Raw genomic sequence first — 13616 nt, 5'->3', positions numbered from 1 at the left:
AAGATATGATGGCTTTTATCTCCCGTATGAAAGCTTAGAACAGATATTTCGGTCTTATTACTCAATGATAATGGTCCAGCATGACCATGACTGCTGAAAATTAACGGTGGAAACGAAGTCGGGGGAATGCATAGATAGTGCCACATGGGTCCACACCTACATGCTATTGCCTAAACTTTTTCTCTTTTCGCATTCAGATAATGATATATATAAAATCGTTATGTTACGTCTCAATCTAATAATACAGAGACGGAGCCATGAAAGAATCATGATGGTTTCAGGGCCATGATGACATTTTTTTAACACGTAGAAAAGTTTGATATTATATTTATGATTTTCAAGATTTTTCCGTAGGCTCAAGATTCTAATATGATGTTTTTATTGTGATTTCCTTCATTGAGTTTGATTCGAGGTTGGTGGTTCCTATGCAATTGAGGCTATTCGTTGCTTGTGAGCTTTGAGGAGGACTCTGGTCTAGGGATTAGCTGAAGGCGAGAGGAAGAAAGTCAGAGTGGCTTCTGGCTTACGTTTAAGGAAGGAAGAGGATGATGAGGACCGGATCCAATGACGGTGGTTGCTCACCACACAACAAAGTAATTTTCGTAACATCAGGAGAGCATTTCGAACTGAGAGTTTTGGGCCCCTTCTAGGATAAAATATTGGATCTGCACTGCTATAAAACATTGTTATGCAAGTTTTTCTTCACATGACAATATATTATTAGATCGGAACGCCATATAGCAGTGAACCAGTTTCATATAAATTACTCTCCATATTTTGACTTCCATGTAACTGAAATGTTATTGTAATGATATCTCAATTTAATTAAGTAAGTTTCTGCCGTGCCATACGAACCATTGCACAAATGACGTGTTTGATACAGTATACGAACGTTAAATTCGTATGCCATACGTGGTCATGTGGCATCTAACAGTTCAGACTGTGTTCGTAAGTCATATACGTGTTTGTCTAACATAACTGCTACGCATTTCTTCGCATTCCGATTCATACTTCATATACGTTCAGTTTCCACCTTTGTCCGATTCAAAAATGGACAGAGGACGAGGGCAACGCGAAGCTACACCATGTGAAACTAGGTCTGTCATCTCCAATGTCCATGTGTAATGTTGTACTTGTGCATATTACTACACATGTTCCTATAACCAATAAGATACGTTCACGTCATGCATCCACTTAGATTAATAAGTATGGTTTTACGATTCGATTGAAATGTTTAGCTCAAAATATGGAAATTTAGTCGTCCAATAAACCGGTTTACAAGGCGCATTGTAGAATTTTGGATTGATCAAATTGCTTTTTGAAACTCTTCTAGGATACCCAGAGCATCCTCAAGAGTATCATTTATTAGGCCTTCCTTAATCCAAAAAGCTGTAAGAGAAGCTGAGCTTGCTAACCAAGCTAAAGTTCTGATTCGCCCACTTGCCCAAGCACACTCTCAACTTGTACATGCGTTTGGAGAATGACCCTTATAACACGGCTTAGTCAGTTATTTTCGCAGTTCAGATAAGATTTGAACCACCACTTCTCTAAAAATATGGACCTTGACGTTTGTATTTTCATTTTCGAATCAAGATTTAACGATTAGAACATCTGGAGTATCCTATACACTGGAAATTATTGGATCTCGGAACAATCAAATTTAAGAAATTCCGATTCTTGCTTTCTCTTCATAATATTTGGTCGTTGTTTAAGTTAATTAAAAACCAACCTGTGCATGTCTTCATAGCGGTACCGTTGTAAATAGAAAGATTATGCAATCAGCTAACTTTTAATCTAAGCAAATTGTAGCCGTTGAATAGTTAAGGGCACAGTCGGCAGCACATTATCTCAACTCAAAACAGATCTCCCTTCACAGTCTTGGGTTCTGATCTGCAGATAGAAGGGCTCTTCTTTAGGATGGCAAAGCAGACTAAATCGACAATACGCGGTTCAACTATTCTATCCTCGCCTCTCTTTTATCTCCGGGTCCCTGAAACCAAATATTAGTCATAATCCAATCGACTCACAAGTTTGAGGGTGCGATATAAGTATTTACGGATCATGAATCATACCTCTGAATGTGATCGAGAATGAGAAGCCTGGGTCCGGGAGGGATTTTCACGTCTCTAAGAGCACTGTAATGAAATTGCATGACGAATGGAAGGGCGTTCATTAAAATGAATACAGGCTACATGGTTTATAAATATGGACAAAGTGACTTTACGATAGAATGTGAGTGATATATCTTCGGTAGGTGGTTGAGAAAATTTTTGCCCCAACTGCATAACCATGTGAAAAGTGCTTTGAGCGCGTATAAGTAACTAGACCACGGATACTAACAAACATGCATGTAAGCAGTGCTAACTCATACAGGTCTAGATATGAAATTGGAATAATATGAAATCACATAGACGTTCATCTACATTTGGTATTTTCGAAAAAGAAAAAAAAAGTGAGTTCCTCTTCCTCCAGATTTTCAGCTGCTTCATTGCCTTACAAATGACATGTTTGTTTTACTAACGTCTCCAAAAACCGCAATGCAATCATGTAGCTAAGGACTAGAAAATGAAAACACTTCACCTTTCAGCTACTATCAAACTGATAAATCATATCTTGTCAGTGTCTCACCTTGAAAAGTCCACCTTGAACAAGTGCAAAGAAGAGTCCAGAAGTAACCGCATTTGCTGCTTGATTGGGGCCACCCATGCCGCTCACAAGTGAAAACAGGGCTCCGGAACCAAAAGCAGCCACCATGCTGCAACAAAAATAGGGTAGTCACAAAATCAAGGAAACAAAGGCCACTTGTATCAGAAATAAATGAAATCTATAATACCGGCACATTGAATTAATAATATAAATGAAGAACAATCTTATAGATGATCCATTTCTAGATAAAGAAATACATTTTTTCATGGGAATGAAAAAAGAGTGGTGGGGTGGAAGAAACAAATCGACAGGAGATCTCCTTGGGACCTGTTGAAAATTTAGGCAGGTGGCACACCCTTGGCTTATGGTCGGCCATGTAAGTTTCAGTTTTTCCAAAATGAACCAAAGGAACCAATCCATTAAAGTCTGTTCCTTACTCTTCAAATGACCTAAAACAGCCTAAAAGGCAGCAGGGCAACATCCACATACACAGGAGCTAAGATAAATTTTAAAAGAAAGGTTACCCTAATATAATTCATAGAATTTTGGCTAAATCACAACACAGAATATGGCCATATGAGACCAGGCATCCACAACAACTTCCATGTTGTTAACTACTGCCTATAATTCTTCATTAAAGCAATCATAAGCTCAATTGATTGTGACTGCAATTTTATAAACACCAAACAGTGTGGACAAAGGAATAGGCTCACCTAGACTGGACATCCTCCTTGCCTCTCACTCTTTTCATGACACAGGATATGCCGGCATTGACACCAGTCATAACAGCAAAGTTGCGAGCTTGGACCAACGGACCACCTGCAAGGGCCTATGATCAAAGCAAACAAATTGTGTATATCAACAGAACTGCTCCACCAAGTACGGGTGACTGTTCTGACTAATTCAAACATTAGCCATGTTTCAAAATTTATCTGTTATTATTAAGAAGAAACATGTTTCCCACCATAAAACATGTAGGGTTTCCTTAAAGAATGTTTGGAGTTCATACAAATTTCAACTTCTACAAATCCTTAACAGAACTACCAAATAATAGTAAATTACACGGAAAAAAACCCCGAGAACTATAAGTTTCATAGAACAAACACTTATGTTGATTCTTAGTTGCGAACATCCTTCAGTGTCCCTACCATTGCAACGTAAGCAAGGTAGGGTTTGAAGCGTTTTTCTCCAAAGCCTAGCATTTTCAAGGGTTATATGTGAAATGCTCAATAATTAAGCCCAATAAAGTGAAAAGGAATCAAATTTTACTCTGCTTAGCTCACTAATTGCATACTCTAATCCCATCTGAATACCACTCATTTGAAGAATACTAGGTTCCATGTTTACTCTTTGCCGCCCCAAAGTTTCTAAACAACGGCACCAACAGCAATCGCAGTAAGCAGACTCAAAGAACAAAGTAATAATTTGTCCTCAAGAAATTAACTTTTCCTGTATTTAAATACTGCAAATTGCTACGAACAAGAAACAAAATATTGGGATTTATCATATAATCAAAATGCCAAGTAGGGTGTGCTAAAGTTTCAGTCTTTCTCCAAATTCTCCGCGCAGTTCACAATAGAAATCCAATCCAAACAAAGCGTATTTCGTAATTTAAACGAAAATATAGTGCAATTTTTGTGTGTGTGAGAGGGAGAGAGAGAGAGAGACCTGAGCTTGCTTGAAAGAGGCCATGGCTTGGGGGTTGAGGCCGGCCTGAGGAGGAGGAGTGGGAAGAGAGGAAGAAACATCGTTGGTGAGGGTACCCATGAAGGCGCCGATGGCGGCGCCCTGAGCACCGCTGGTGAGTGTGACGACGGCGGCCTCGACGGGCAGAGATTGCTTGGCCAGCCACCCCCTGACGCCAGCCTGCAGCTCCTTGAAGCGAGCCTGGAATTCCTCAATAGGGTTCTGAGGAGGCACCATCTTCTCCACCATAGCTCCCTGTTTTCCTTGTTCCATGCGAGATTTCGACTTCCCCAATTCGATTTCTGCTTCTTCTTCTTCTTCTTCCTCTTCTGGTTCCGTAACTGCTATTGGAGCATACAGTCTCTCTCTCTCTCTCTATGGATAACGAGGTTTCTTTGTTTTTGTCTCTCTTATATACTTCCCCTAAACCCTGCCCTGCCGTATGGCTATGGCCTTAGACCTGCCCAAATTAAACCCTCCGAAACATAACTTCCACCGCTGAAAACACTTGCGTAAACCCTCGACAGTTGCGGTACATTTTGCCTCATCAGCCGGTCAAACTCATTTCTTATTAAATTTTGGAGGCAGATTGTCTGCCCTACTGTTTTCCTGCTCTTTTCACATACTTCTATTTGTACGGTTACGGTTAAAGTATGTCAACATTTTATATTAATTTTTTAATAAAGATAATAAGACAAAAATAATAGAAATATAAAATATTAACGTGATTTAACCGTGATCGCACAAATATAAGAGAATGAGAAAAACACGGTAATAGGAGGACAGACAATCTGCCTCATTAAATTTTTTGGTTTAGCTTGAGTTAATGAGTTTCCCTATGATCAAATTGATCGTACTTTATTCGTTTTGTAATTTGCACCTTATAACTTTTTAATTATTTAAAGGCATATAAAATTTTTAATTATTTAAAGGTGCGTAAGTTTCATTTCCACTTAATTATATTTAGTTAACGGGCACTATACGTGATGAAATTTATAAAAATAAAATTGACGGTTGAAGGGGTGTAATGGCTGGCACGGATTGAAGTTTTAGCGAGGGTCAAAAGTAAATTTAGTTTTCCTCTTGACCAAAAGATAAAAAAAAGAGTTCAAGATGCAAAGCAACACCAATTAAACGTGAGATTTGTTTGGAACACGAAGCGTGAAAAGTTTTTTTTAAAGTATCATTTAAATTGTATAATTATGTGTGATCTACAACTCTGTGTTTCGAATATACTGAAACTTCCCGAATTAACTTAAACCTTGTGGTAGATTTTTCAGTATGATGAATCACGAGCAATACGCTACATGTCATCATATAATTAGCAAAAATCTTTTTAAAACTTCCTCCAATTATAATATGGGATGTAGCATAATGCCAATATTAAGGTCCACTGAAAAATCTCTCGGGCCTTGCAATGCGAGGCCAAGTCCATTGCCATGGAACCATATTCATTACTTTTGTAAGTCCCGCGTTTTTGCCATTCTCTTTCGCGGGCGGCGGTGGTTAAATTACTTAATTTTGGCGCCAATCACAAGCCGGTGGCTAGCAGGCTAGCAGCCGTCCGACCCGCTCTTCCGCCGCCTGCATCTCATCGTGGTACCTTCTCCCTTTCAATTCCAGATACTTGTATTATTTGGTTTACAGTTAATTTAGTTCGTTATCAGATCCACAACTCCTGTTACCCTCTGATTTGTGGTTTTGGCATTTCCGCAAACACCTTGTGAGCGTGGCTGCTGCTGATTCTTTAGCTTCACACATATGCAGACAGATTCTCTCCCTGCAATCTTTCTACTGATCTCATCTTATATGTTAATTTTATATTACATTGTCTTTTTCCATGTATGATAATTAATTTGATGAAACGCATCCGAAGGTCGAGGATCGAGGAGGACGGGGAGGAATCAAAGTTTATTGCTTTCGAGCAGCCGGGATGAGCACGTCGAGGGAGGAGTCGCCAGATTGGCTGCGCTCTTTCCAGGTACTCGACAAGAATTTCACCAATCTTTTGTAAAAGTTGAAACCTTCATGCTCTAATGGGTACATTTTGTTCATGTTGCTGGTTAAAGTTGCTTGGCAGTTTAGGTATTTGATTGGTTTTACATTTCTTTTTCTGTTTTGGGTCCTAAGTGGAAGGTTTTCTTTGTTTTCAGGTGCCCAAAACTCATTCACCAGTGGAATTATCCTCAGATTCCGAGGCTTCACTGAATGGTGTTCCCTCGGGGGAGGATAAACCAGAAACTCATTCCCCAGTGGAATTATCCTCAGATTCTGAGGCTTCTCTGGATGGTGTTCCTTCGGGGGAGGATAAAACTGATTCCTCTGAATTGTTTCCACGTAAATCTTCTAAACTTACCGATGAAGATGAGAATAAAGTTACTGGGGAAAGTGTTGCAGAGTCTCCATCTGGTAAGAAATTAAAACGAAACTCTCCAAAGCAAAGGAAAAAAGCAGAAGATCAGAAATCCCCTAAAAAGAAGAAACTAGAGATATCCAATGAAGGAGAAGGTAAATGCGAAGGGTTTGGTTGAAGCCTTCTGATCATGACGTTTGTAGACTTATAAAAGAGAATTTTTGGTTCAGGAAACAGTGATGATGCAGAAGTTGCAGAGGCAGAAGTTGCAGAGGAAGAACCATCTGGGAAGCACATTGAGCCTCATGTAAGAGTTTACTATAGAAGTAACAATGATTCTCTATGTAATTTTTTATAATTAATGAGTTGCTTTGGTTATATGTAATTTGCAGGTCTCCACCTCAAGGTTGCCTTTGGTGCTGTCTGAAAAAGTCCAACGCTCGAAGGTACAACAAGATCTTATCACTTGGTTATAGGTTGTATATAGAGTCAGCAAGATAGTGTTCTTATCAAAAGTAGAAACTAATGTTGCCGATATATTGTTCCATAGCTTGGTGTTTTACATCCCCCATTACTTTCCATTGAAAAGAAATGGTTTGTATTTTGTATAGGCACTTGTTGAGTGTGAAGGAGAATCCATAGATTTGAGTGGTGATATGGGTGCTGTAGGACGGGTAATTATTTCGGATTCCAAATCTGCGGATCCTGAAATGTACATTGATTTGAAAGGTATGTCTTGTTTATATAGGTAAACAAATTGGTGGTTATTTAGCCTTGTCAGTGCAACTTATTGTGCGGCGTGTTTCTTAATTAGATGCCTACATCTGATTAGTTTATCTTTGGTTTAACACTACAGGAACCATATACAAAACAACAATAGTTCCTTCCAGGACATTTTGTGTTGTAAGTTATTGTCTCTACTTAGCCCCTTACAGAAATCAATAATCTTTCCTGTTAACGAAATCCGATGCACAATAATAATGATGTGATATGAAACATTTTTTTTTTGTTCAGGTTAGCTTTGGTCAGTCGGAGGCAAAGGTTAGTTAGCCATTTAGTTAGGTAAGCAGGAAATGGATAACTTAATGAAAAAGGTATGGTTTAACTCTGAATTGTATATTCCTTGAGCAGATTGAAGCTATCATGAATGACTTCATTCAGTTGAAACCACAATCAAATGTTGATGAAGCTGAAACAATGGTTGAAGGTTGGTTTTTGTTGCGGTGGCTGTTTCTTTTTTTTTTCATTTTCTCTTTAAAAGAACTTCTGAAACAGTAATATCCTTAACATCTCATCGTTTTGAGTGAGTAGGAACCCTAGATGGTTTCTCGTTCGATTCAGAAGATGAGGGTGACAAACTTCCTAAAGCCACACCTCAACAAGCTGATCAAAACGAGGATGCTGAAGAGCAAAATAAGGGGGCAACCAAGGCAAAGACTAAGAAAGCATCGGTATGTTTAAGAACCTTAATTTTTCTATTTCTTTTGCGCAAATGCAATGAATATTTTGACGATGTGAAGTTTTCTTTGTCTACAGACTGTTGTAAGGAAGAGAGCTAAACCTGCCGGAGGGAAGCCACAACCAGCAAAGAAACCAAGAAAGAAACCTCAAGTTTCCAAGAAGGCTAAGGGCAAGAAATGAGGCACACAATTTTGTTTATCATTTATTCTGCTGCAAATCGGGATATTAGTTCTCATAGTTGACAGGAGTGGATTGGTGATGTAGAATAGCTAGCGGATCAGGTTATCTAGCAGCTCGACGGGCATAATCACAAGAATAACAAGGTTTGAGTTGTATGAAGTGGCGGCCCCCTGTGTCTGATTTAGGCCGAGAATATGCCATTTCGAAGGGAATGATATGTATCTTATTACTGTCATTGTTTTAAGTTGGTTGATGGAGTATTTAGTGACCATTACCGTATAATGATGCCGATTGGTGGCCTATATTCATTTGAAATTTTTACATGTAGGATCCATTGTTCATGATTCGATACAAGTTTTGTATTGTATTTGTATTGTTTCTCTCTCTGTTTGTCGAATCCCTCCGATACCATGTACTTGATTCATCACACCAGGCTTCACAGTTGCTTTCAAACGATCAAGATAATATGTAGACGATGAGAAGAAGGATTAGCGGCGGAACTGGTAACAGCGTGTTAGAAGAAGAATAAACCATCTGCACAACCTTCTCACTGCCAGGCACTTGATATCTCGGAGGAGCTAACGCATAATTTGAATTTCTCGTCCTGCATCACGGATGTTTTACCGTATGAAATCCGGGAGTTGAAAAGAAAATAAGCAGTTGTTGAAAATATTCGAATGATGATGATGGGGAGGAAAAAAAATGTACCCGTTGCCGTAGGGGCAGAAGAAAATGGCGTAATCAAAAGCCTTGCATGTAAAAGTGCTTGTGCCATCATCAAAAGCATAACTGTAAGCTCTTGGACAAGCTTTTTTGAATATGGTGGAATACTTGGAAGGCTGGCATGTCGTCGGGTTAGCAAACTGTCCGCTGCAGCAGTACTGGTCCAAACCAAATGCCTCGCAGGCGCTCTTGCATCCGATCACGGTCCCTTCGCTTCCTCCTCCCACCACCTGAAGCTCTTTCGGGCAACCTGCACGCGTGTTTCATTGCCGCTCGGCCTTCAAAATTTGAACCATTTGGGGCTCGAAAAATTACAAAAACTTGATCAAGACCATAATTTACCTGTGTTGATATCTGAAGCGCAGCCGGTGGCATTACATGCACCAAACACGCCGCGTGGTGCGGCGATGAGGGGCAGATTGTAGCCGTCTACGATGCTGACATCGTAGAAATCTAAACCATTGCCAATGCCGAGAGTTATTTCAAAGAGCGAGGCAGGTGGAGTGGCACCACTGCCACCACATTCCAGCCTGCCTCCGCAGTCACCAGTTTGACACGTGCCAGCTCCCTGCTCGTCGAATGTGCAGCCTGTCCTAGCCCATATACGCCCTGACCATCCTGGAGTAGAAGGAAGTCTCACACTCTGGCCGGGGTCTAACCGAAACCCCGTTGTTGGGAGCGGAGGGGTGCCGGAACCTGCCAATGTACCGGGCCAGATGGTTTCCGGGCAGTTGTTTGTTATAGTGAATGTGGCTGAGTAGGATAAAGAGATGAAAAATGGAAAGAGGATGCAAAAGAAGCGCAGAAAAGTTCGAGGTCTCGTCGATAGTGGCATGTTCTAGGCTTATAGGTTTTGGTTTGGTGTTTCGCTTTTCTGGTGGAATGGGATATATGGAAGGATCGGAAGAATCTGTGAGGGGAGGAAATTGTGCAATCTCAGCCGCAAGATGACCTTTCTGGGTTTAGGATTTCTTTTATCTTGGATGGCCTCTTGAAGAAGCGATTCCTTTTCTACCAAAAAGAAACTTGGACTAATGAATCTCCAAACCGAATAATCTTCCTCCAAGGAAAATAAACGATATTCTTTCGAAGATGTCTTCGAGAACAAGCAACATCTGTTTCAACACTTGGATTGAATTCGATCTCTCTACATGTACGCAGGCAGTGTCTGATCTATAAGCTCGAGCCAAAGTGAATGGGGAAGGAGAGGGAAGAACGCGGAAAAGCCTACTTCCAGTCATCCACATAACATAATCGGAAGAATAAACGCTGACCACGAAAATGAACATGAACATGAAATTACTTGCTTATACATGTGTCGTTACAAATTTACAATGTTTTTACAAACTGACGATGCCAAATTAATCAAAAAATCTTGGCATCACTAGAAAATTTACAAGCAACGAGAGGACTTTCCTCAGTTGGAAGAGATAAAGGACGTCGAAGTTAAAAGTAGCCTAAAAGATAACAAGTAGCCTAGAAATAGTTCAGCTAAGGGCCAACTAAAGGTTGGAGGCAACTCTTCAATCACTTTCAACCTTATAAGTACAGTTACTTTCAGACATGGCAGCTTAAAGGGATTGGCCTTACATGGAAAATATTGACGAACCAAATAGGCCACGGGCAGGACAACTCAAACACAATTTATGTCGAACCACCAGCACAAGATTCTATGTAAATAATGTGACTCAAACGTACTCGTGCTTTGATGGCTGGGCAGAAAGTGCTGTGTTGTACTTCACCAACAAGGCAAATAGAAGAGGTTGATCAATTACCATATTGTGGAAGTTTTATCATATTTCTGCACCTAGCTTGCACGTGCAAAGTTACAACTTGATTCAAAAGACAAGCGTTTAGAACGGCCATGTCAACTCTCCAGCATCACCAGGTGTAGCTTTGTTCTCCAAGAAATTATACAATTACCTACACGAGAAAACAAAACAAAAATTCATAAGAAGCTATATCAGAAAATTTCTAAATAAGAAAGACATCAGTCATTATTAACAAGCATATCTAATATCTCCTCGATAGCACATGCTTCAACTCCTGCAAAATTGACATCAATTTCAGATACATTCAATCAAATAACCAGAGCAAAAAACAATGTCGATGATGCAAATATATAAAACAAGTGAAATCCGGATCATTCCTTCGTAACCTGTACTAAACTAGGCAAAAGTAACTCAACAACAATCTATACTGCCTGCAATCGTAGTGAACAAGAACCAATAATATTACAGATCCAAATAAAGAAGCAACTAAGCGAACCATTTTAATAAATAAATACAAATAATTGCCTTTCGGCAACATAAACATCATAAATGACAACAAATAAGAAGATACTAGTAATAAGGTAAAACAATTAATGGGAGTAACATAAAAGAAGTCACAGCTGAATCGCAAACGACCTGAAAGCACCCTGTAGCAAATATAGCCAAACTTCCTGACCAGTAGGGCTAGCAAAAATAAGAATTGAATCCAAGATTCTTAAGCAGTTAAACAAACCCCGATCACCCCTAAATATCATTCTTTTAAAGTCAAGCTAATGGAGGAGTTAAATTGCAGTAAACAGGACTACAAATATAGTTCCTACAGACGGGTAGGACACATTAGGTCCACCACTTTAAGTACTCATCAAGTTCATCGTCCATATCCGTTCCACGAAATGAAAATAGGGAAAAGTTTAAAGGAACAAGATTAAGATAAGCAATAAAAGGTCGTTCATTTATCTTATAAGTCTAGCTCATATCCATGCCATCTCCAACTTTGCTGCAGATCAGACTGGCAGTAGTGAAGGATCTCTCGAAGGGAGAAGGATGGAACTGGGCATCCCGTCTGCGCTTAGAAGAGCAACTGTCTGCAGAAGAGCTATCCGACTCAAGCTTCCTCCGGACCCCTCTCACAGCCTGTTCCTCTACCTGTGTAAGGGGGAAAATCTTTCCGCTTGCCCGGCAAAGGGAGCTATGGTTATCATACAGGATCCTCTGATCACAGTTTTTGTCACAGATGTGAGTGGCTCCAGTTACCTTGCAGAGGTACATATTCGCGCAGACGTGCTCGTTCTGACACTTCCAGTCACATTTGTGAACAGGATTTGACCCATCACGGCCCAAAATAGTCGACAGATAAACAACATTCGTAGGTCCTGCTACCACAGAATTACCATCCACCTCCATTGCAACTGCCAATTAATGAGCTTCGAAACGTCAATTGAACAGATTCCACCAGCAAAGGAGGCCTTTTTACAACAACAAAAACAACAACCAAGCCCTATCGGCGCGGAGTTGGCTGTATGAATCCTACAACGCCACTGCGCTCGGTTTTACGCCAAGTCTAATTTTTTTTTTTTTACAGACCCGAACACAATGTAGAAATTCGTTCCCCACACTTCATATGGAATTGTTTAATTACTAATCACAGAAACACTAATCATGTTCCATATGAAGCCAACAATTCACTTTCTTCATCAGATCTGATGCATGTACCAACGTGGGATATAAAATTACACAGTTTTAATTACTGCCCTTAAAATTTACAGAAAATATATTTGCTTATTGTTTTACCTGATTTATTAATCATAACACATAGCAATTATCTCAAACAAAAACTAAAAACATTCCAGAAAAAAATAGAAAATAAACAAGAAGAAAATGACTCACCTGTGCTTCCTGAAGTTAAAAACGAAGAACACGCGCGCTGTTGCTTCAACGCAAACCCAGCAACCCAGCAACACCACCACCTACTCCTCACCTTCTCTCTCACCTCTCTCTCACCTCTCTCTCTCTCTCAAAGACTCAGACTTTCTCCCTCGCTATCCAAATTGCCTAGCAAGCTAACATAGAAAACGCGAGTGTAGGGGTCTGTATTTATAGAAAAAGGAGAGAGGGAGGAGAGAGAAAGTGGGGGTGTAGGGGTTGACGTTGGAGTTACCGTGAGAGAAAGGAGAGGGCAAAATGCAAGAAGCCCAACCCAACCTGCCCAAACTGATATGAGATCTCTTCCACCAAGATCACTGAATCGAGTGATTTAGATTTTTAAAATTTTATTTAACGGTGAAAAATTATTATTCATTTTAAGGAATCAAAACAGGTAAACGATTAAATAAAATTTCAAAGATCCGGATTATTTGATCAAGTCACTTTATCTCTTCTTAAGATAAAACGCCAAATTTCCCAATGAAATACGAGTGAAATTCCGAGTAAATTCACTTTTGTGCCCCTTTTTTTTTATATTTAAAATACGACCCAATTCCTTAGTGGACTTGACTTTTTAAAGGGTTCACCTACAAAAGTGGATAATCCAAGCATATTATCTATTTTCTTTCAACAATACTATATTCACCTCCTATTTTCGCACAATCGCAACACATATCTTCATACAATATTTATTGATTATCATAAATAGACTTTTTTTTTTTTTGCATTAAGGGTCTAAGTGACGGTGTCTAAAATTAATAACACATTATTATATCACTAATTCATATTATTTTAAAGTATCGTCACAATAACATCTACGTAGGTTTCTTTAAATATTTTGTTTACATACAAAGGTGTTAGAGTGGATTTTC

The 13616-nt window shown here is 39.5% G+C and overlaps 4 protein-coding genes across 7 annotated transcripts; 1 reads left to right on the top strand and 3 right to left on the bottom strand.

The window, feature by feature from the left end:
* Positions 1-1659: 1659 nt before the first annotated feature.
* Positions 1660-4836, bottom strand: LOC126628517 (chloroplastic import inner membrane translocase subunit HP30-2-like). The gene is made up of 6 exons (XM_050298238.1): positions 4315-4836; positions 3360-3475; positions 2629-2755; positions 2220-2279; positions 2073-2188; positions 1660-1990 (listed from the first exon to the last, which is right to left on the bottom strand). Exons 1-6 carry the CDS (start codon positions 4603-4605, stop codon positions 1960-1962), a joined length of 741 nt encoding a protein of 246 aa, XP_050154195.1. The 5' UTR covers positions 4606-4836; the 3' UTR covers positions 1660-1959.
* Positions 4837-5746: 910 nt separating this feature from the next.
* Positions 5747-8693, top strand: LOC126628512 (DNA-binding protein BIN4-like). Of its 3 annotated transcripts, XM_050298231.1 has the most exons (12): positions 5747-5931; positions 6209-6313; positions 6486-6530; positions 6609-6840; positions 6916-6992; positions 7078-7131; positions 7297-7414; positions 7542-7588; positions 7700-7726; positions 7817-7892; positions 7997-8136; positions 8222-8693. In XM_050298231.1, exons 2-12 carry the CDS (start codon positions 6266-6268, stop codon positions 8324-8326), a joined length of 969 nt encoding a protein of 322 aa, XP_050154188.1. In that variant the 5' UTR covers positions 5747-5931; positions 6209-6265; the 3' UTR covers positions 8327-8693. The 3 variants fall into 3 exon arrangements, with proteins under 3 accessions (XP_050154188.1, XP_050154186.1, XP_050154187.1); XM_050298229.1 differs by having other exon boundaries at positions 5748-5931; positions 6486-6840; XM_050298230.1 differs by having other exon boundaries at positions 5748-5931; positions 6206-6313; positions 6486-6840.
* Positions 8598-12855, bottom strand: LOC126628513 (pathogenesis-related thaumatin-like protein 3.5). 2 transcript variants are annotated; one of them, XM_050298234.1, is made up of 4 exons: positions 12709-12855; positions 9392-10972; positions 9035-9299; positions 8598-8930 (listed from the first exon to the last, which is right to left on the bottom strand). In XM_050298234.1, the coding sequence occupies exons 2-4, from the start codon at positions 9882-9884 to the stop codon at positions 8783-8785; spliced, it is 906 nt and encodes a 301-aa protein (XP_050154191.1). In that variant the 5' UTR covers positions 9885-10972; positions 12709-12855; the 3' UTR covers positions 8598-8782. The 2 variants fall into 2 exon arrangements, with proteins under 2 accessions (XP_050154191.1, XP_050154189.1); XM_050298232.1 differs by lacking the exon at positions 12709-12855 and having other exon boundaries at positions 9392-11229.
* On the bottom strand, positions 11576-12857 carry LOC126628514 (uncharacterized). Its single transcript, XM_050298235.1, has 2 exons — positions 12709-12857; positions 11576-12230 (listed from the first exon to the last, which is right to left on the bottom strand). Exon 2 carries the CDS (start codon positions 12223-12225, stop codon positions 11788-11790), a length of 438 nt encoding a protein of 145 aa, XP_050154192.1. The 5' UTR covers positions 12226-12230; positions 12709-12857; the 3' UTR covers positions 11576-11787.
* Positions 12858-13616: the final 759 nt, after the last annotated feature.

This window comes from Malus sylvestris, chromosome 7 (assembly GCF_916048215.2).
Source record: "Malus sylvestris chromosome 7, drMalSylv7.2, whole genome shotgun sequence".
NCBI lineage: Eukaryota > Viridiplantae > Streptophyta > Magnoliopsida > Rosales > Rosaceae > Malus > Malus sylvestris.
This window is presented reverse-complemented; position numbering and strand designations above follow the sequence as displayed.

Excerpts from the sequence above, each read along its gene's own strand:
- LOC126628513 (XM_050298234.1), bottom strand. The coding sequence starts at position 9,884 with ATGCCACTATCGACGAGACCTCGAACTTTTCTGCGCTTCTTTTGCATC. Across the intron at positions 9,300-9,391 it reads CGCTTCAGATATCAACACAG|GTTGCCCGAAAGAGCTTCAG; the intron begins GTAAATTATGGT and ends ACACGCGTGCAG. Across the intron at positions 8,931-9,034 it reads TTCTGCCCCTACGGCAACGG|GACGAGAAATTCAAATTATG; the intron begins GTACATTTTTTT and ends TCCGTGATGCAG.
- LOC126628514 (XM_050298235.1), bottom strand. The coding sequence starts at position 12,225 with ATGGAGGTGGATGGTAATTCTGTGGTAGCAGGACCTACGAATGTTGTT.
- LOC126628512 (XM_050298229.1), top strand. The coding sequence starts at position 6,266 with ATGAGCACGTCGAGGGAGGAGTCGCCAGATTGGCTGCGCTCTTTCCAG. Across the intron at positions 6,314-6,485 it reads ATTGGCTGCGCTCTTTCCAG|GTGCCCAAAACTCATTCACC; the intron begins GTACTCGACAAG and ends CTTTGTTTTCAG. Across the intron at positions 6,993-7,077 it reads GGAAGCACATTGAGCCTCAT|GTCTCCACCTCAAGGTTGCC; the intron begins GTAAGAGTTTAC and ends TGTAATTTGCAG.
- LOC126628517 (XM_050298238.1), bottom strand. The coding sequence starts at position 4,605 with ATGGAACAAGGAAAACAGGGAGCTATGGTGGAGAAGATGGTGCCTCCT. Across the intron at positions 2,189-2,219 it reads CACTCACATTCTATCGTAAA|CCTGTATTCATTTTAATGAA; the intron begins GTCACTTTGTCC and ends TAAACCATGTAG. Across the intron at positions 1,991-2,072 it reads ATTCTCGATCACATTCAGAG|GGACCCGGAGATAAAAGAGA; the intron begins GTATGATTCATG and ends ATTTGGTTTCAG.